This window comes from Manacus candei, unplaced genomic scaffold (assembly GCF_025592945.1).
Source record: "Manacus candei isolate 608988 ecotype Guabito, Panama unplaced genomic scaffold, ASM2559294v1 h1tg000048l, whole genome shotgun sequence".
In the NCBI taxonomy this organism is placed as follows: Eukaryota; Metazoa; Chordata; class Aves; order Passeriformes; family Pipridae; genus Manacus; species Manacus candei.
The window spans coordinates 2,645,245-2,667,142 of NW_026138096.1; the positions used below are offsets into that span (position 1 = coordinate 2,645,245).

The following is a 21,898-nucleotide window of genomic DNA, read 5'->3' on the forward strand; positions in this document are numbered from 1 at the left end:
CGCCCCGGCCCCGCTCCGCCCGGCGCCTGCGCCGCCCCCGCCCCGCCCCGCCCCGCGCTGCGCGGCGGAACGGGAAGGGCAGGGCAGGGAAGGGGAAGGGAAGGAGCGGCGGCGGAAGTGGCCGGTGGCGGGGATGGAGCTGGGAGGTGGCCGGAGCCGGTAAGCGCTGGGCTGGGCAGGGCCGGGCCGGCTCCCGCCCCTCGGCCGCTCTCCCGCCTCAGCCGGGCGGCGCCGCGTCCCCCCCGCCCGCAGCCCCGGCCCTGCGGCAGCGGCTGCTCCGACACCGGCCAGAGCCCGCTCTCTCCCCTCGGGGCCCTCTCCCCTGTACCCTCTGTGCCTTTCTCCGTGCGACACCTCGAGCCTGAGCTCAGCCGGGCCAGGCTTAATCTTACACATCATAAATAGCGACTGTGTTGGGGGGTTCCCCCTGTTCGGGAGCGGCTCTCCATGCTCGCCTTTCCCGCTGGGAGACAGGCACCTGATGGCTGAGAGGCAGTTCGCTGGTTGTCAAAGTATTTGCAGGATGCCGTGGTGGGAGACGTACACAGAGAAAGCAACTGCTTGGCAAACAGATGTGGTTTCTTTATTTGAAAGCCTGGTAGAAGACCTGATAAACGTTCGTAGAGAAGAAGCACAGTATAATAGCCCACACTGTAATACAGCAGGAGGCAGTGAAGCACAGAGTAACAGGATAAACTAAAAAGTGGAACGTTTGGTCCTCATGAGAATTGAGAATGGGGCAACCACTTTCTGGTCATGTTTAACCCGAGGTGGTCTTCCTGCTTCATTAGTTAGAAGGGTAGAAGTTCCAATTGTCCTAATAGTCGGAGTTCTCATTTATAAGTGTGCAGGGGAAGAATTACATCTTTCCTTAGAAAAAAAGAAGTATAGAATTGAATGTAAATATGTTCAATGGGAATTACTTGTATTTTCAATCTGTTCAAAGAAGGATTTTTTTCATTTGAACATTATATTGTATTAAAAAAATAACTATGTCTAATCAGAGCCACATGGGAAATGTATTTAGCTAGGACAGCAACAAATATGTCTTCATTAATACTAGTACTATATTCTCCCCTTTCAGTTTAGAGGGTGAGGAAACTGAGGTTTACCTTTACCGATGATATTAATTTTGCAGGCATTATGTGTTTTTGCCTTAGAATCTAGTTCTTGTCCAAGTTGTCTAAATCAAGGTGTGATTTTTTCTGGTTATGGAGTTCAATTTATTGGCAGCACCATTAGATTTTTGCAGAAGCTCTTTGTTGTAAGCAAAACTTCATTAAAATCAGTATTTCCTATGTATATTGCTGTGCATCTACAGGTGAGCAGTACTGTGACTCATCTTTAATCAGAAAAATGTCATTAGAGCTCACATTGCAGGTGTAAACTGTAGTCTGTTTCCTTTGGAAGCTAAAACAAATTGTGAAAATGTTCCTAATATTTTAAATTAATTTTGCAATATAATATTTAAAATTCATCTTAGCGTTTTATTTCATTGTAGGTAATTTAAGTGATTTTCTAGCATGGACACTGTTGCTAGCCATAGTTGTCATCTTCTCCAGCAGCTACATGAACAGCGCATTCAGGGGCTTCTCTGTGACTGCATGCTGGTGGTAAAAGGTGTATGCTTCAAAGCACACAAAAATGTATTAGCTGCTTTCAGTCAATATTTCAGGTATGTGATAGAAAATTCTTCTTTTTAAAATTATAATTAAATGCTGTTGCTTGAGGTTTTCTTTGAGAAGGGTATTTTTTTCTGGTAGTTGCAGAGTAAAGTAACTGTTGGGAATATAATGAGAAAAGGGAAATTGTTTGTCCAGAGATAAATCTGTGTCAGGTATTCATACTATGCTGTTGGATTGTTGGCATTTTCCTGATCCTTACTTGCTTATAGTGCCTCATATAACGGATTCTGGCATAGACCTGCATTCAGTATTTCAGTAAGGAAAGATAACTGCTTAGAAGGAACATAGCAGAGTACATGAACAGAGCCAGATAAGGGATATAACTGATGAAACATTATTCACTTCTGAATAATGTGACTTGTTTCATCAATCATATATTCAAAATAAAATTTGACCATATAGGTTATTATCGAATCTCTGTTTAGAACAGATTCTCAGAGATAACAACTGTGTTTTAAAGTACACAGGTGACCCATTATGCCATATCGCTGGTTTCTTTCCCTTCTGTGCTGCCCTCAATTGACCCTCCAAATTTTGGAGGATGCTGGATCTTCTAAATTAGTGTTTTACATTACTTATGAGTAAGATGTTAGATCTGGCAGTTTTTAGACCTTGTTTTTTGAAGCATCTCTAAAGTAAGAAAATTATTTCTATGTTACAACCAGGGAAAAAAGATAAGAGGTTCCTTTTTCTCTTCTAGTGGTGTAATCCTGCTGATGAAGTGCAATTATGCTCAAAGACTGAATTTTTTAAAGTAGTTAGAAAGAACTAAGCACTCAACTCCTATTAAAATTCAATAGGATATGAGTGGCTAATTAATTTAGACTCTCAACCCAGATCTGTTCATTATAATTCTGGTTTTAATTTAGATAGGATGGTCTTGATTTCTGAAAGAATTTTGATATGGGCACTGGCTTCAGAGTAGCCTCTGCATGTCTAAAGTTTAGGCATAGGGTCTCATTTCCTTAAGATTTAGAGCTCATTGATATTATGCCCACCTTTAAACAAAACCTAATTTGAAAGTTTGGCCACAAAGAGGAACCATCAAGTTTGGGGCATTTTGTAGCGAGGAAAATAACTGCATAGGAGTGACCTGACCCAGTTTGTTTATATGTCATTGTTTGCTGTGAGAGTATCAGGTTAGAGACTGGGGATTTTAATGGGAGGGCTTGAAGTTCTTGATTGAGACAGAGTATGAACCCACTTAATCTAGGACTAGTTGTGAATGTGAAGAGCTACAGCTCTGAATGCGAGAATACTTTACATCAAATAGTAAGTTTTGTGAATTCATTCACTTTAATGATTTAATGACAATTCAGTGGGTGTTGGTTGCACTGCTGGCTTAGGCTCTTCATTATTCTTTTACTTGGTTGTCGTCTAGTGCCAGCAAAAAAAGTACTTCTTTGGATATGAGATAATAGATTGAAAATAATGCCATCTTCTTGCTTAATGTCACCATCCTCCTGTGTATTTGTGGTGAAAGAACTAATACTAAGAACTTTAATAAGATTTACTGATAGAGTTTGATGGACAAGCTCAGTTGCCAGAAGAGTTTAGCTGACTTGGATGTCTTATCTTCTCCCTTTTATTAGCAAATTTCATATGTCCTGTTTTATTTGCCATGATGAAAGGAGAAACACCATTCTAAGTAAAACAGTTTTTGAAAATTGTCCGTAAATACTCCACTGCACTTAATATGTGAATAACAGTGGATAGGAAACCACAAGGATAGGGTGTCATTTCAAAACATTAAAAAATACAAAATTGAAATTATATATGGATCATTTGTTTTGATTTATACTTTAAGTGCACTAATGTAGGACTAATATATGACAAGTAATTGAAACATTTTGAGACTGTAAAAATACAGCACTCTAGGTAAGACCTTAGAGTATAAATTGTTTCATACCAGACAGTCTATATGAGGTGTATGTGTATTTTTCTTATTAAAGTGCCTGTGAATAATTTCTGTTTGTATTTGAGTATTTGCCTTATTTTATCAGGACCCTTTTCCAGAATTCTTCAGGCCAGAAGAACGATGTGTTTCACTTGGACATTAAAAATGTAGGTGGCATAGGCCAGATCTTGGACTTCATGTACACCTCTCACCTGGATCTTAGTCAGGACAATGTACAAGCTATGCTGGACATTGCACAGTGTCTCCAAGTGCAAAATGTGCTGAACATTTGCCACACCTTTTTAAAATCTTCTACAGCTGTAGAGCAAGCAGCCAGCATGCCTTGTAATAGTGTATTTTCACTGCAGAATACTTTGGCTACAGATGGGAGCTGTGCCAGTGACGGTTATGGGACAAACCTGTTGCACGAGTGCTCATCTGACACACAGGCCAGTAAAGTCTTGGCTGACCACCATTCTCATTCATCACAGTCTGTTAATCTGCACACACCCCCAGGTGATGCCCAGAAACAGCCACAAGACTCCTTAGATGGCAACTGCACAGAGCTTCCATTTAAACAACCAAATTACTATTACAAACTACGCAACTTTTACAGTAAACAGTTCTACAAACAAAATGCTTGCTCTGATCATGAGAGAGGAGCAGAACCATCCTTTTCTTACAACACATCCACAGAAATAAACGCAGTGGAGAATAATTCTTGCACTGTCAGTCACTCTGAGTGTATTCTGGAAACGTCTGATCATTTACCATCAAACTTTCTGGTTCAGTCTGGGAACGAAGCTGCTCCAGACCAAGATGCAGAAAGCACACTTATGCAGCCAACCAAAGAGATGCGGCTGAAGAAGGCAATACACCTCAAAAAGTTAAATTTTCTAAGATCTCAGAAATCTGCAGAGCAGCCACCTGAGCCTAAAAGGGATGACAGTAGAGTACCAGAAGTAATTGAACCTGTAAATGAAAGTACCACAGACGTGACAAATGTTAGAGTTACTGATGAAAAAGAAGATGAAGATTTAGTGAATTCTGAGAATTTTGAACAAACTGTTGAAATGGAAAGATCTCAAGGTTCTTTGGAACAAGAAGGACAATCACAGACTCTTCAGTCACAGAGACAATATACTTGTGAATTATGTGGAAAGGCTTTCAAACATCCAAGCAATTTGGAGCTTCATAAAAGGTCTCATACAGGTACAGTTATCAGTTACTTGGTCTGCAGACCAAATATTTCAGTTAAAGAGACTATCTTGCAGTGTCTCTTGATTCAGAGATGCTGGTTAAGGGTCTGCTTTCAAAAGGTGATGGTTTTGTGGTTTGTTTGGGGTTTTTTTAAGTGAATAATCATACAGAAATAAAGACTGTAATACTGAATTTAGCTGAGAGTTGTAGAAAAAATATGTCCTATGTATTTGTTTGGGTGCTTTTTTAAAGAACGTTGTTTGAATTCAATGAAAATGAAATTTCAATGAAAACTTTATTTTTGTCTTGCATTGAGATGAGTGATTTCTAGTCAGTTTGTCGGGTGGCCCAGAAGTTTCAGCTAGATAGCAATAAAAAGTGTAAATGAATAGGTGATGCTACAAGTGTTCTAGAACACCTCATTTCTCTCTGGTCATATATTCATTGTGAGATACAAGTAATTGGTGTTTGGTGGTCATGTTTTTTAACTGTAGAAATATTTTTTTATAACAACTTTCATTGTGTTTACCTAGAGAGTAAGGTTCTTGCAGACAAGTAGGCTGCAGAATGAATGGGAATTTTGAAATAATTTACTTTGTTTAAAAAACTCACAAGTAATATTTTTAAACCTAACATAGATTTATTTCTAAGTACCTTTTTATTCTAGTGAAAAACAAGACTTGGTCTGACTTTGAATTAATTAATTTGTCTGTTGAACTTAACCAGCATTTTCTATTATTAGATATACTTAAGGAGTTTAAGAATTACCTTATCTAGTCAGGTAATACTATTGATTCAAAGTCAGAGATAGCATTATTCCTGATTAAGCTGTTGAATATTTCTTTTTCCCTGTATTAAATATACAAACACATCTCTCTCAGTCTTGTCAAATAAACATCACTTTGGAAATGAGCATACATGTATTGGTACTTTGACACTAAATATGAAACCCTCTTAGCAGACGTTAATTTATTTTGTTAATTGGTCCTTAGTATTAAAAGTTTATTTTTCCACATTATGAGTAGAAAAATCTTTCCAGAACCTGAAAATACAAACATTTTGCATTAGCTTCATAAAGTTTTCAGTTGTTACCTTTGACTACTTCTGTATGTTCATACTCCTTATAGCTTTTTATTTAATTTGGTCTCCTGTGATAGAGTTGTATGTCTCTTTCCTAGATCCTCTCTTTGCCTTGTATTTTTTTGAATCTTATCCAATTTGAGCTGACATCATCAGATATATTGAAATATCCTAAAAATTTCAGGAAAATAGGTGATCAGATAGAAGACAGAGCATCTAGAAAAGTCCCAGCTGAGGGAGAGGCTGCAGTAACATTTGAGTTTGTGCTAGAGACACCCCAAGATTCAGGAATTCCATGCTGCTTTTCATACACTGTTTTCTTCCAGTAGTTTTTAAAAATTCCAGACTTGAATGCTTCTTAGTGTGGCATCAGCATTCTTCTCTAGATGTGCTAAACTAAAAGTTCAAGAGCATAAGTTTAACAAGTAATAAGCACATAAAAGGATGGAGAAATTGAAGCAAGAATATGACTAGAAATGCCTGGTTGTTTCCCTGTTATTCTTGCGTCACATTATTTTGTTTTTAAATATCCAACTAGTACAAAAAGAGTACTTGGAAAACTGCAGTGGACAGGGAGTAGGATGTTAATACAGGCATACAGGGCACATCTGTATTGTTAACTTTAGATATACTAGCAGTTAAGTAATATTAGTGTATGCTAAAAGCCATTTCTATTCACCTGCCACTTCAGAAAGCACAGCAGATTGCTAGCTAATCAATTTTATTTAAAAACATTTATCTTCTAAAACTAAGCGAAAGGTTTAGCAAGCATTTAGCTGTTACAGTGCTTACTGAAAGTCCTTCCAGTCTGGCTTTGCTGAAGAGATAAGATACTGAAATGGATCTTTCACACTGGAAAACCTGTTTTTAACCCACAAATGACAATTCTTTCGACACAAGTGCGGTGGTGGTCTGGTTGTCAAGAAAAAGTGTGTGTGAAATTCTCTGTCCCTGAACAACAGGAACTACTGAAGAATTCACAGGTTTGCATGATTGCATTGATGAGTTTTCTATGTGAAGGCAGCCATACTGTGTGCAACACAGGTTGTTGTACTGGGATGTCTGGCTGTTTTAATTGTATTGCTACTGGATACTTAAAGGAATCTCTAAAGAGAGCTTACTTTCATTGACTTTGACTGATTTTGACTTGACTGAATGTTATAATTTGTTTTCATTATATTGACATGTCTGAAAAAAGGGAAGCAAGTATATTTCTCTTATACAGTCCATACCTGTCCAAAAACATCCAGTGTTTTTGTTGGGATTTTTAAAAAATATTTTAAAAAAATATTTTCATCTCAAAAAACTACCCAAAACAAATCCAGCCCCATGGAATGAACCCTTGGCAGGATGGAATACAACAGGACAGAGTAACACTGTCATAATACATTGTTGATCCTCAACCTTTTCATTCTGAGCTTTGCTTGAGTAACTTGCCAGCATTCCATGTCTTAGTGGGTCTTGCTCCTCACTCTTATGATCTTTTCAGGAATACCACTTCTGCATTTCATGCCTTTCTCCTCTGGAGCTGATACACCATGGCTTTGATCCCACTATTGTGTACTTTATCTTCATCTCTTCTTGTAGAGTGCTGAATGAGAAGGATGCAGCAGGGGATAGAAAACACGAAGCAGTCCAAGGGTTCAAAAGTAAAGTCTCATGGCTGTTTGCTGAAGCATTGTCTTAATTGTAGCTCAGTTACTGCTTTTTCCCAAATTTTCTCTATTGCTGTATATCCAGCCCTGGTCCTTGGGAAGATTGGTGTCCTCAGACAGAATTTTTTGGTTTGGAATTAATTGACAGCTGTAGAGTCATAGAATACTTTAGATTAGTTTGGATCTCTGGAGGTCATCTAGGCCCATCCTCTACTCAAGGCACATAAATTACATTGGGTTATTTTGCTCATGACCTTGTGTAGTCAAATCTTGGACATCTCTAAGGACAGAGATTCCACCATCTCTCTAGGCAATCACTTCCAGTGTCTGACCACCCTTGTGGGGAAAAGATTATTTTCTTATATCCGATCAGAATTTCTCATGATCAAACTTGTGTCTGTCACCTCTTGTCCTAAAACTGTGTACCAAGAACAACCTGGTTGCATCTGTCTTCCCATGTAGGGGAAGGCAGATGTTCCATGTAGAACAATAAGATTTCCTGTTTACCTTCTTTTCTTAAGGCTCCAGATATGGTCTCACCAGCGATAGGCAGAGAAGGATAATCTCCAGTTTAGCAGCTGCACTCTCACTAATACACCCCGAGGTACAGTGAGGCTAATTGAGCAACAGGGTACCTGATAAGCCCAGTGGTTTGGAATTTTATGCAAGTGCAAAATGGTTCTCCAAAAACTAATTTGATGTTTCTTTTTCAAACAAAACTTTAGTTTTATCTTTATCTTGGGGGGAAAAACTCCCAACTCTTTGTACATCATTACGATTATAATGAGTTTGCCTGCAGCCTACAACAATAGTTTTGAGAAATTTGAGCCTCCAATTCCCTCCCTCCCCCTCTAGTCATTTCAGAGTGGATTCCTGTTCAGATACTAGTCTTTAGGTCTGCAGTAATTTTTTTTTGCGTGTGTAGGTAATTTCTGCAGAAATTGCTACTAGTGTTTTTTTCCTCTATTTCAAATTACCTTGATGCTTTGACAATTTTCAGAATCCTTCCCAGTTGCTACAGATATGGCTCCCCGTTGGTTTAATTTAGATTTGTGTTGTCAATACCAGAAATTTGCATGTTTAGAGCCATAATGAAATTAAATTAAGCCTCAGTGCTCTTTATAGTTGAGTTACTGGTTTCATAATTTTTGTCTTTAATTGAATAAAAGCTTTTTTAAAACTACCAGAAGATTTCCATTCTTCATTAAGTAGATAAAGTCTCAAATTGTCAGGTTAACTGCAGGATTGCTATCTGTGGAGCAACATAACTGTATGTTTACTCTATGTTTTAAAATCTAAAGAGAATTGCATTTAGTCCTTGATCTTAAAATATGTGGAAAGAACTTCATCTGCTTTGGCAGCAGGGAAGGAAAATGGAACCTCAGCACCTGAGTATGGTAGATGTTGCTTGTAACATTTCTAAGGGTGGAGGAAAAATACTGATGTAGAGAATACTTGGTGGAAGAGAAGCCAAGAGGTGTTCTGTAAAGTGAGGAAAACCAGAATTAAAAAAGTAAATAAAAGTCTATAGACACATTTTTGAATAAGCACGAAGATGAAACACATTTTAAGATCTCTTTTTCTCTTTGGAAACATCTGCTTTCAAAATCACATGGATTTAGACTAGTTTTGTTGCCCTGTACCAGTGGGCCAGATTATATACGTCCTTTAAATGTACACTTAGACTCATCAAAGATGATTAGAAGTCTGACCGTCATTGAATTCAGTGATATTTGAGCATTATTATTGTTTTAAAAATTCTAGAAGTTGCACAGAGAATTTTATCCACAGTGTAAAAACTAGGAACTAAGCAGAGAAAAAAACCCAACTTGATGAAATACTGTGGAGGAGAAAAAGTTATTACAAAAACATACTTGTCTTATATTGACAGCTAGAGAATTGAAGTATTGTGCAGTCACATTCTAGATTGAGTGTCAAGTTATTTTGAAAAGCTAAAGTGGGCTGCACTTGTTTTTTACTAAAGCTGCTCACGTGTTTTTGGAGAATCAAGAATACCAGTTTTATATGCATAAATTCAGAATTTTGGAGAAAAATACATGGGTTAACCTTCAGATATATAGGGTGAGAATTTGAAGGCAAATATAAGGAAGTGAATGGTTATGTGCTGAGCAGAGGTGTACGGTACACACTGAAACTGGAAAAGAGAACCCTGTCAAATTGGCTTCTCTACATTCCTCCTTCTTTTTAGGAATATGCCTCTGTACAAGTGAAAAAACAGGTGCACTTCCCATCATTGTTGTTGTAGGATCTTGTCATCTATTCTGTTCTTCCTGGCAATATGATACAGCTTTCAAAATGAAAAAAAAAAAGTATTTAAAAAAATTAAAACCTGCACCCATTTGTATCAAAACTCTTCTACCTACTTGTTTTGAATGATCAATCCTGTTTCTGAGCAAGTCTGCCTTACAAGCTTAATGGTAAATGCTGTACTTCCCTCTTGAATTTCCCCTTAAATACATGGGTAAGTGTCCTTTTGGGGATATTTTTACTTTTAAGTTACATGTTTTAAAAGGAAGTGTACCAATTGAAAACATTTTTTTATTCCATTGCAACTATTAGAAGTTCTATGTTCTGTTTCTTCTTTTAGGTGAGAAACCTTTTGAATGTAACATTTGTGGGAAACACTTCTCACAGGTGGGAATATTTTATGTATTATGGTACTTAGACTTGAAATGCATCTGTGTGTTGATTCTAAAAAATTTGGGCTTAAGTCTATAGATAAAGATTTTTTTTGTTCAAAGACACTTCACTTTAGGGATAAATTATTGTCTTATTTGAAAGTAATATGTTAAGTGGTTTAGATTTCTTTGATGCATTTTGTACCTTTGATTCTGTCTGCTCTCAGTAGATGTGTTATGTATTTTACCTTCAAATGAATGTTTAACTATCCAGAGCCACACTATATTTGAAATACAGAGAACATTCATTTCCAAACTGTTCTTTTGACTTATGTTTAGGGATATGTGTGAATAGCATTTTTACAGTGTCCGAAAAAAGTACAGGTTAGAATTTTCTGTGATGTTGTAGTCACAATACAGTTTTATCTTCCTAAATGGCAGAAATTATTAAGCAGATTTGAATCAGATAAAAAAGTTTGTATCCATGTAATTGGGCTTAGTTTCCTTCAGTGAGAACATCACTGTCTGAAGTGACAGAACTCAGCTATGATTTAAAAAAAAACATCCTGTGAAATTCTGTACTTACATACAGGACCTAAGCTTTAGCTGTCTTAATTTGCCCTCCAATGCTTGCTTCCTGTTCTGGGTACAGCACTTAATTTGTATTCCTGCAAATTTGGCGCCTAATTGTCTCACATTTCCAAAATGTCTATTTCTTTTCTGTTTTCTTGTTTGGACTGTGCACATCTAAGTACGGGAGACAATAAACAGATACATATTTTTATACTAAAATTAAATAATAGTTATTGTTGAATAACTTTGGTATTTCTCATGGATCCTGATTTAAGAATTAGAGTTATGTGTTCTTTGTCTACCCACCCACAACTATTTGTGTTTCTCTTGTTTCAGTTTCATAGTCTACCAGTGGGACTTGTTTACCCATGAATCTGATGCAGTTGTGTCCTCCACTTGTTGCTTAATATGAATATAAGACTGAATATAATACCCTGAACAGTACTGTTTCATCATGCTTATTGAGCCATTTTGAGAAAAACTAGGTCTTCTTAGTAGACAAAGAAGTGCATTTTTATTCATTTTGATGGCTGAACTTTTAGTTATTAAAAGCAAAACATGAATATTTCCAAATTCTATTAAAAGTACTTTTGGCAAATAGTGGTACTCAGTACCACTATTGTGGGGGAGAGAGAATAAAAAAGCTTCACACACAGAGTGTATGACAGGCATGACAGACTCCTCATGCAACATCCTTAACTAAAAAAAAACAACAAACCCCCCAACAAAACTGGAAGTTTCTGCCGTTTACTTCAACACACTCAAATAGCTCTCCTTTCCTCCTTATTACCTCACTTGCCTGAAGCTATAGGTAGATACATAGGGGTGGACAATTCCCACATGTCCAGCACATGAGCCATAGTGCTCAGCTTGGGTGCTGCAGGTGGTCATAAAGGGATCTTGTGTATTCCTGAGGTACTTGCTTTTGAATCCTGCAAATGAGTAAGATTCCACCTACCAGAAAGCTGCAAGGATAATTACTATCTACTTTTTGCTTAAAAGACCATGTTTGATCTTGATCTTCTCCATCTGCAGGCACAGAAGTAGAAACACTTTTATTTAAGCCTTCATGTTCAGTGCTTTTGAGACAGTGCAGTCGTTGTGCCTGGTGGTATTTCTGCTCCAGCTGAACGTAACTGATGTTCTGTGTGTGGGAATGCAGAGCAGAAAGTGAAGGAAGTGGGGAAATGGACATGGGAACTCACAGTTGGGAACAAGTAGCAATAAATGTGTTTGATTTTTTGAGAAGAAGGTGCCTTCTGTACTGCAAAGCTTGCATCCTCCCTTACTACAGCACACAGCCTTTTGTAATGTGAACCTTTTCTGGCTGGTGATCCGGGTATCATGTTTTACCTCCTTCTGCAGAGCTTCTTTTGGGTGTCTCTATGCTTAAGGTCTTTCAATTCGAAAGCAAGCCAGTTACAAATGGACTAAGTCTAGCATATCTCTTTAGTCTCCAAATTTGTGAGGAGTGCTGTGCAACCAGTATGAAGATTCCTTTGAGCATTTTTTTTCTTTCTCTGAAATGCTAGCAAAAGTCCTCTTATGTTTTTTCATTGGCATGGCATTGTCAATGCTGCTTTAAGCAAGCTTGTGTGCCAGCTTTAAAGCTTAGGAAGAGTACAAGCTATCGATGGGGTTTTTTTTTGTCTTAGCACAGTTAATAACAAGCTTTGGCCTCATTAGGAGGAAATTACATAGAGTTGTAATAAATAAATGGATCTACTTGCTGCTCTCTGTAGATTGTTTTTATTCTTCATTAAAATGCTTGTATGGGAACTGTTTTAGAATGGTTGTTGCACTTCAAATTCACCTTCTGTCTTTATCCAGAATAACTTTTAAGTGCCCATGATAGGGTTTGTTTTGTGACATGGATAGAAGTAAAGGCTCTGTCTTTTATACGTTTTCTCTCAAATGCACCACTGAATAAAATTCCTTGTCTTTGCAAGGCAGAAATTATTCCATGGTTTGTCTCCTTCCTCAGACATAGGTGCCTAATGCCTCTCTTTGAATGGATTTCAGGATTATGAAGTTTGGCCTGAGAAAATAGTGGTTCAGTCACACTGCAGTCTGAAAAAAATTACAGGGGTTAAAGAGAGCTCTCTCAGGGTTCAAACATTGATACATTTGATACTGTCCTCTGTCTGTGTTTGTGTGTGTCTGCCCTACTTGAGTTCTGGTATATTCTAAGCTCTGATTACAGTGATGGATCATCACTGGTAATTTATTATCTAAAGGAGTCAAAAGAAATTACTGTGGATCTTATTTTTATTGTCTTACTGTGACTGAGGAGGACATGATAATCGTTTGCATCCCAAATTTTCTTTCCCAATGGAAAGGACTCGATGTTCCTTTTGTGTACTTGAATAAAACCAGGCAGCTATCAGTCACAGAGAATGGAAGGGTTAAAAACTGACTGTGAAAGGATGCACAGTTTAGGAACACCTGCAGCTCTTCTATCCAGACTAGCTGTATCTTGTGCTTTGAGAACTGGACTCTCAGTGGATTAGCCATTCAGAAGCACCAGTGGCTTTAAAAAGCATTTTAAAAATAGTTGGACAGAGTAAGAAGGTTTTATCTAGTCATTGTCTGGTTTGTCTGCTAGACTAGCATTCTTTTTATAGGATTGAGAGAGGAAAGATATGTAATAATTAGTTACCACTAATCCCATTCATTCATTTCTGTACTTCCTTTTCTTTTGATATGACTGAATATATATAGCTCTGGAGCACTTGGCTCTAGTGTTTTATGGATTGAAAAATTTCCACGGTATTCTTTTCTTTTTAACCTCCTGGTAGGTGAATTCAGATATCCTCATGTAACAATATTTTATTTGTAGGACAGGGAAAATGAGACATGAACTGTATTACTAGTAAGTTTTCTTCTCCACTGCATTCTAGATGGTGTAATTTTCATTTATAATTGGATCTGTTTTAAACTATAGGTCTTTCTTTTCCCTTAGCATTTGATCCCAGGGTTATTTTTTTTCACCATTTCTTTTCTTGTCAACATATAATTGCATACATAAACAATTTGTTCTTGAGGTACATGGTAGTCTGTCTTTACTAGATCAGAATGCCTGAGTTCATACATGCTTTGTAGTCTTCACTGCCTTAGAAGTAGGAATAAAAAGCCAGTCTCATAGTTCCCATCATTGTTTTTATATCTGTATACAACAACAAGCTAACTGAATTTAAATGCTTAAATTACTGTCCCTTCAGGCAGGTAATCTCCAGACACATCTACGTCGGCATTCTGGTGAGAAGCCATACATTTGTGAAATCTGTGGGAAAAGGTGAGTAGAACTGTTCACCTTAGTAAAATTAACATGATAAAATTTGGTCATGTTTTCTGCTAATCTTCATGATAAACTAAGGGCCAAGAGCTAAGGCAGCATGCTGATCAATTTTGTTCAAAAGACACTGTGTTTAAATGTGTACTGATGGGATTAAAATACAGTTTTGCAGTTGTCTTGTTGCAAGTACATAATAAGGTAATTATATCACCATAGTTTGTGGTCTTAGTTTTATTTTTTGGATATTGGTATGTAGTTAAGAATATACTGTTGTGTGTATTTTGAACAGTGTGAGTCGTAATAAATCATGCAGGTTTGTACCTTTTCATCATATTTTTTTCATTATTTGGTGATAAAATTTTTTTTTTACATTTTAGGGAATTCTGAAGCATGGGAAACTCGACAAATTTAAGCAAAGCATTAAATAATTCTGCCTTCTGCTAGCTAGCAAGTGACAGAAAATACACTAATGCAGGAGTAGCATAAAATGCAGAATGAATTAGTAACATTAATAGTAAAAAGGTTTTTAGTGGGGGCGTTTTTTCTAGCGTAAATTTAATTGGACATTGCCAGTTTCAAAACGTTTTTCTGAAATGCATCCATTTATCTGTGGTTTAGATCCTAATCTTTGTTCAGAACATCAGGCATTCATTATACTCAATTTCTGCACGATACTTAGTTTAGCAAAATAATAGGTCTTATAAAGACACTAATTAGGTTTCTGTACTGTGTTACAGATTTGCTGCTTCTGGTGATGTTCAGCGTCATATTATTATTCATTCTGGAGAAAAGCCTCATCTGTGTGATATCTGTGGCAGAGGTATGTGAGAACCAGAGTTTCTGCCTCTCAGGTTTTTTGACTGAAATGTGAGCAGTCATTTTAATCTCAGAATCTGTCATATTTTTCTAGGATTCAGTAACTTCAGTAATTTAAAGGAGCACAAAAAGACCCACACAGCAGATAAAGTATTCACCTGTGATGAATGTGGAAAGTCATTTAATATGCAACGAAAGCTGGTAAAGCACAGAATTAGGCACACTGGAGAGAGACCATACAGCTGTTCAGCATGTGGTAAGAATTACTCTGCATAGCTTGGTTATGTCTTTGCTCTTTAAATGATAAGTAGAAGTTCCTTTGTCAACAGAATAAGAATCAACCAAAATGGGTTCAAATTGAAATACCATGTTGTGAAAGTTACTCACAAAGTCTTTTGGCTTGCATACTCTGTAGTCTTTTGTTTGGTGTAACTCCTTTATCTGTCACAAGTTTAAAGAGAATTTCAGTTAAAGAGTAAAGGAAATAAGAGGAATCTACATTGTATGTGTACGTGTTTGCTAACGAGGTAGTGATACCAGCTGCTTCAAAAATAGATTTATTTTCAGAATAGTCCTTTCTGATGGCAAGTTAGGTTTGACATCACTTGGCTATCAATGGGGTCTTTTTTTTTTCTTTCCCCTCAGTTGAATACTGTTTGGTTTTAACTGCATTCACCCATAGAGTTTGATAATAAAAACCTTTTGTTCCTTTGCTTCAGCCTCTGGAATAAAATCAAAACTCAATCAGTGTTTCATACCAGAGAACACCTGTTTTCAAAATCTGAGCCATACTTCCAAGTGGTCTGAAAGTGGCTCTTTGATCAATGATTCATCCTTCTATAACATAGTTCTCAGAAATTGCATTGTCTATCCTGATCTCTTATGTTACTTACCATCCTGCATACTACTCATATTTTTGTCCTTAGGTGCTATTTTGATATCATTTTATTAATTTCTAAGGAATCAGCTTTGGAGGAGGGTAGTTTCATCTGTTAAAGTCCAATTGCAGTATGTTTTATTTGCAATGCCTTGAGGCACAAGAAAAAGCCAATATTATCAGGAGGTCTTCCATCAGAATGAGGAAATATAGACATGTGGGATATGAAAGTATAAACAGTCATTTGTGTTGCTGTCCTTAAAACAGGCTTGTTTCCATCTTCCCTTATAGTGGTCTTTTGAATATTTTTCATTTTAGCCAAGTCATCTTGTACTGAGAAGGCAAAAATTGTGCAAAGAGGATTTGATCAAGCATTAAGAAATCATTGACATTATGCAAAAAATCCAAATGTATCACTCTAGTAATTTGTAATCTTACCATTATTGTTTAATGGTTGTTCTGAAAAGAAATCTGTGTTGTAAAATAAAAAGTATAATGCTGAAAATTGAGACTGCAGTTTTACTATGCATTCGTTTAATAAAGTTAATTTTTACTGATATCTGTCCTTACAAAATAAATGAGAAAAAAATCACAAATAGGTACCAGCTTACTTCTGCTATGTTAAAGAATGTGAGGTGTCTGAATCATGTAGTAATTCTGGAAATTGTTCTTTTGTTCTGTTTGTTCTTCTGCACTTTGCCACGGTTCAGCCTCAGACACTTTTTTCTTTGCAGAATGGTGATTGAGCTTATTTTAGTCTGTTGTTCTGAAGATAGCCAAACAGTTGAATACTTTTTTTGTATTCTAATATTTGCAGCAATAAAAATTACAGTTCTCATGCATACCCTGTCTAGAATATTAAAAAAAGACTGCTACATTATGCTAGCTTACAGTTAACAAAAAAGCTAACTTTGTCAGCACTTTTGAGAATAGTTCCTTGGTAATGAACAAACCATTTCTTTCTACGATGCAGCTCTCACTGGAAGAATATAATTAGAAGTTTATCAGCATGCTGTTTTTCCAGACAAATTAAATTGATAATTTCAATTTTTTTTTTTCTCCATGAAGATCAATATAAACTGAGAGCACTCACAGCTTTCAAATATTAATGGATGTTCCTGTCTCTGGAGAAAAAAGCTAAACAAACTTGTTGGGAAACACAAGTTAAAAAATCAGATCAAGAAGAAGAAACAAGTTAATGGAATTGTAAAAATAGACTGAACTTGTTTGAACCTGTTCTACATAGACAAATTACCACGACTGGGACATGTCGCTTGGTATTTTCTCTAATTAAAACATGTTTATTCACTTGTGTTAAGAACAAATTCTTAATCTATCACTTCTGTCTTGTAGGGAAATGTTTTGCAGGCTCTGGTGACCTGCGTAGACATGTGAGGACTCATACAGGAGAAAAACCCTACACTTGTGAGACTTGTAACAAATGCTTCACTCGCTCTGCTGTTCTGCGGCGGCACAAGAAAATGCACTGTAAGGCCTCTGAGGAGGGGCCAAATGCACTGGATGAATTTACTCCTGGGATTGAAACTTCTGACCTCGACAAGTCTCAGAGCTCTGACTCTTTTGGCCAGGAAATGTCTGTTACATTGTTACCAGTGTCTGTTAAATTTCCAGTTCGTCCAACTGGGAATTCCACTGAATTTGATAGTTCTGCAGATCCGTACTGTAAGTTGCGATCAATGGCTCAACACCACGGCTCAGCAAACCAGCAGAAACTCAGCGTGGGTTCTGCTAAACTCCCGAAAGCCCAGACTCAGCAGCCACCACCTTACGCTTACGCAGACGTCGATGTGTCTTCCGCGGAAGAACCCTTGCAGTCGGATGGTATTCCCATGATCCGCTCCTCCATGGTCAGCTTGGACGGCCATTGCAATGACCCGCTGGGCAGCCGAACGTCGTCGGCCACGTACAAGAATAATGAAGGACCCTTCTTCTCCAGCATGACCCTCTGGGGGTTAGCCATGAAGACCTTGCAGAACGAAAGCGAGTTGGAGCAGTGAGGGCTCAGGTGACTGCACCGACACTTCTTAGAGGCATTTCATGATCAAGTGATTGCAATTGCACTGCAGCATAGGGGGATCAGAGCTGGTTTTTAAGCCAGGTTGCTTGGATACTGATAGGAGTCGAGATATGCATGCCCAGAACCCTGTGTAGGCTGACTTTATTTACACTGCTTCTCAGCAAAGTTCAAATCTACTTTTGGGGACCTTTGTTATTCTGTGACTGCACTGTGTAGCTCATGTGTTGCCATGATTTATTAAAACTTGCCATTTACTAAGTTTGCTATTTAACTTGGAATTTTTTACCTGATAATGGAGGAAAGGATGGCCAGTGTCTAATTTCATTATATGGGTACAAATCCAAGTATGGGCCGTCAGAGCTGTGTAAGGGTGTAGATATGACAAGACAAAAATACTTAACAAATCCCTAGTGAACATGAGTTTCAGTAGTGGCTTTCCTACCAGTAGAGTCACTGGTTTACAGGACTTGAGTATTGTGACAGTAAATTTAAATGTTAAATACTGGGTAATATTTGTGATAGTGCAAAGTAACTGTATATCTAGAAACTTTATTTTTTTACAATAAAAGCTTTTTTTAGTATTTTATAAACTATTTTGCACAGCAGATTATTTGTACAATGGGGGCCAAGATCAAGACATGTGAATAAAAGGAAGTTGTTTTACCCTGTATCTTAATTGCTCCATGTGTTTCATCTTTTTGTGAAAGATTTTCAGTAAGTGTCATCTATTCCAGGTATCTTTACAATGCTAATGAGGATGCCACTGCAAGAAGAGCTGCACTGCAAAATAAACACAATCAATACACCAGTAGGTTGTCTTGTACTTCGGCAAATGAGTATAAAACATTGGCTAATTAATAGACTGTTACAGGATAGAAACTTCGCTGAGAGGCCTTTTTCTGCTTTGGTGCTTTGGATGGTTGCATTCATTTCCAGTATAGATGTGTTGCTGCATTTCAAACTGCCTGCTATGGACACATGAGTTTTACTGGCCTCTTTCCAACCCATGAAAAAGTTTTAGCAGTGCTTTGTGAAGCCTTATGCTAAAACTTTCCTTACATATTGTAGTTTCTGAAGTGAAAATATCTTCATGTTCCTTTTTTCTGAAGTTCATTCACAGGCTGGAAGGTCTGTTTGAAGCACATACTTCTTATTTCCTATAAGGAGTCTCAATGTTTGTAGGCTGAGAAGTAGGTTTGAGTGTTTTGTAACAGCTAACAACATCTATTATCACCACTATTTTAATAACACTGCAGTTCCTCTGCTGAAAAAAAATCATGTGTGTATAAAACTAACAGCTGGAACTGTCTAGTAATTAATATATAATATCATGTATTCCTGGTATTAGAAAATACATTGCCACTTGTAAAGTACAAAGATTCAACTCTGTTGTGGTCGTCTGGTTCTTGGTTGCACAAGAATTAGTTTTGCTAGAACATGAATATAGACTGGAGGTGACTTACAATCCACTGTTTGCATTCTGTGGAATTTCAAAGCTTGGAAAATACAGTATTTTTTCATATTTTTAAATTGCTCACCACTCTTTTCCCCCCAGGAATTCAAAACCAGCTGTTCTGTTTCTTGTGTTAACACCATGCGTTAAAATTTGTGGCTTCACTTCCTTAATGTGGCCCCTGTACCTTCTTGTTTTTAGCTGCTTTCAACCTGAGTTGAAATGGGAAAGAGCATTGCTGACCAGAGCATGGCAGCCTTCAAGCAAAAGGGGCAGAACATTACACTGTCAAAGTTTCAAGACATACACATTTTTCTCAGTCATCGTTTAAGGTTATGAAAAGCTTTTTTTCGCTACACTAACAGACCAGTTTAAAAAAAAAAATAATCCAGATGCACTGGAGAGCGAATTGGGATTTTTTTTTCACCTTTGTTTTCTTGTAGTGCATATATACTAGGAAGCTTAAAAACATCTCTATTTTTCCAGCCAGTGAAGTCAGAACACAGAAGCTTTTGCAGCATGTGTGTGTTAGAAATAACACATAGGCTATATGAACACAGTCCCATATGGATTAAGCAGGGAACACTTCATATATGTGAACCCTTAGCTCTCCCCTCATTCATTGTCTTTTACATTATTTGCCTTTGAACACTGCAGATCTTTGTGGGAATTATCTATGTGCTGTTCAACAGTCCAGGTATTATGGTTCTGTCCCTGACCACGTGTGCTCATCCTTGCTCTCACTCTACTTTCCTTGCACTAGTGCCTAAGGCAAAATGTGGGTACCTGTCAGTCACTAGCTCTGTAGGTTTCCTCTTGTCAGAAACTATTTTTAAATTTACTTATCCCAAGAGAAAATAGAAATTTGATTCTCTTCCCACCAGCATTCTGCTGCTTGGAAAGGACAAATTGCAATTTTTGAACCTCATAATTTTTAGTTTCCTTTGGTTCTGCAGTGGTTTTGCTTCCTTTGTTGTATTTTGGAGGAGTCACTACAGGATTAAGTTTAAAACAAGCCATGTTGTAACCTTCTAACAGAGCGTTGGAGGTCTGTACACTGGTTTGAAGGAATGTGTAAGACTGTCTTAAAGAGAAAATGGCATCTTGAGATACTTGTAAGCACACAGATTAGATTGCAGGTATCATGTGTTTTGTGCCAAGAGGACAGCTCTGATGCACTAAGGATAATTCCCCTTGTTTAGCAGTATATCTTTCTGTGAAAGTGTTTCACGCCAAAAACATGAAGGTCCTCCAACATGCTACCAGGCTGTGAATGCTGTTTGCAGGGTTTTTCTGAGGGTTTGTTAAAACACCACATTGCAACATGGCATCTTTGAGAAGGAAGTAGAGCAAATACTGGTAGGAGGAAGCTGCCCAATCTGAGTTTGTGCACTGGAGCCAGAAAACACAGGAGTTGCAGCACTGGGCAGGAGCACTGAGAATTGTTGCTTCTAGGTGGCTTGAAGGAAAAGCTGAGAAAGGGAAAACTCAAAAGATTAGGTGGAGTCAGATGGAAGAGAATTAATTTTTATGAGTGAAGCAAGAAGTTTTGGATTAAGAAGCCCCATCCCTGTAGCCACTTTGCAGTGAGAATATAACTGCCTGATTGCAAGAAAATGTATTTTGCATTTGTGTTTACAAAATCGAATACAGCGTGTCATGTCATTTTAGTATTGCCTGAGCTTTCCTCAGTGAGACCTCAGTAGAAAGTTACCTCAAAGGAGAATCTTTCTCTGTATCCTAATGATTTCCTATGCCAACCCACAGGTCCATAATGAAGAGGATGTTTGAGTGGGAATAGCAGATATGGTCTGATAGTCCTAATGCTGCCATAAAGCTGGCACAGCTGGAGAAGAGCAGCTCCCCCGTGACTTTGAAAAACAGGTGGAAACCGTGACACAATTGCTGAGCCAATAGTATTTTACAAGCAGCAGACACCCATCCCTAGCTTGCTCATAAATATCCACAGCCAGTGTGCTGAGGGGGATGAATAAGAATCAGTCCCTTGGCTAGTAGCAGGCACTGCTGAAGTGCCATTGTAGTTGATGTACATGGCAAGCTATTAAAAAAGACTTTTGGGGAAAGAGAATGTAACCTGCCTGGCCTAGTAAAATTGAAGGACTGCTAGTTGTTATTTCTTGAAATAACTATCCTGAAACTCAGAGCTGCTGTTCATCTTGCAAACTTGAATCACTTCTGGTTACAGAAGATGCAGGTGACTGCTCAGGGCTTTGTGTGGGTTTGTTCAGTGCAGACATCTCTCTCATTTGACTCCTGAACAAGATTAAAGGAAATTAAATTAGCGTTTAAACTTTTGAAGGTATTACTGTGGGGTTTTTTTTATCATTTAAGAGCATTAAACATATATGGAATATGCCATTTTATGTGGACATGTTTTCTGGATGTACATAGGAAAATGATACACCATATAATTACATCTAAGTTCAAATAACTCCCTGTAAAAAAACAATCCTCTGCTTGAGACTTAGGATCTAGTTTAGTTAGAACTGAAAAAGTATAAGGAAGGAGAACTCCACTAGGAAAGACTTACTGCTTGTTTATTACCTGTTGCTGTTGAGCACATGAAGTGTTTTTGTGGTCTGACACTTCATCGCATTCTCTCATACTCTTTTTAAACCCGGTCCAATAGATTTTTTTTGCAGTTTCTTGAATTTAGAGGTTGGGCTTTC

The 21,898-nt window shown here is 37.6% G+C and overlaps 1 protein-coding gene across 1 annotated transcript; it reads left to right on the top strand.

Annotated features, from left to right (window-relative positions):
• The first annotated feature begins 76 nt into the window (after window positions 1-76).
• ZBTB49 (zinc finger and BTB domain containing 49) lies at window positions 77-18,434 on the top strand. Its single transcript, XM_051798437.1, has 8 exons — window positions 77-159; window positions 1,502-1,675; window positions 3,689-4,794; window positions 10,126-10,172; window positions 13,951-14,024; window positions 14,762-14,844; window positions 14,935-15,096; window positions 17,071-18,434. The coding sequence occupies exons 2-8, from the start codon at window positions 1,524-1,526 to the stop codon at window positions 17,733-17,735; spliced, it is 2,289 nt and encodes a 762-aa protein (XP_051654397.1). The 5' UTR covers window positions 77-159; window positions 1,502-1,523; the 3' UTR covers window positions 17,736-18,434.
• The last annotated feature ends 3,464 nt before the right edge of the window (window positions 18,435-21,898 follow it).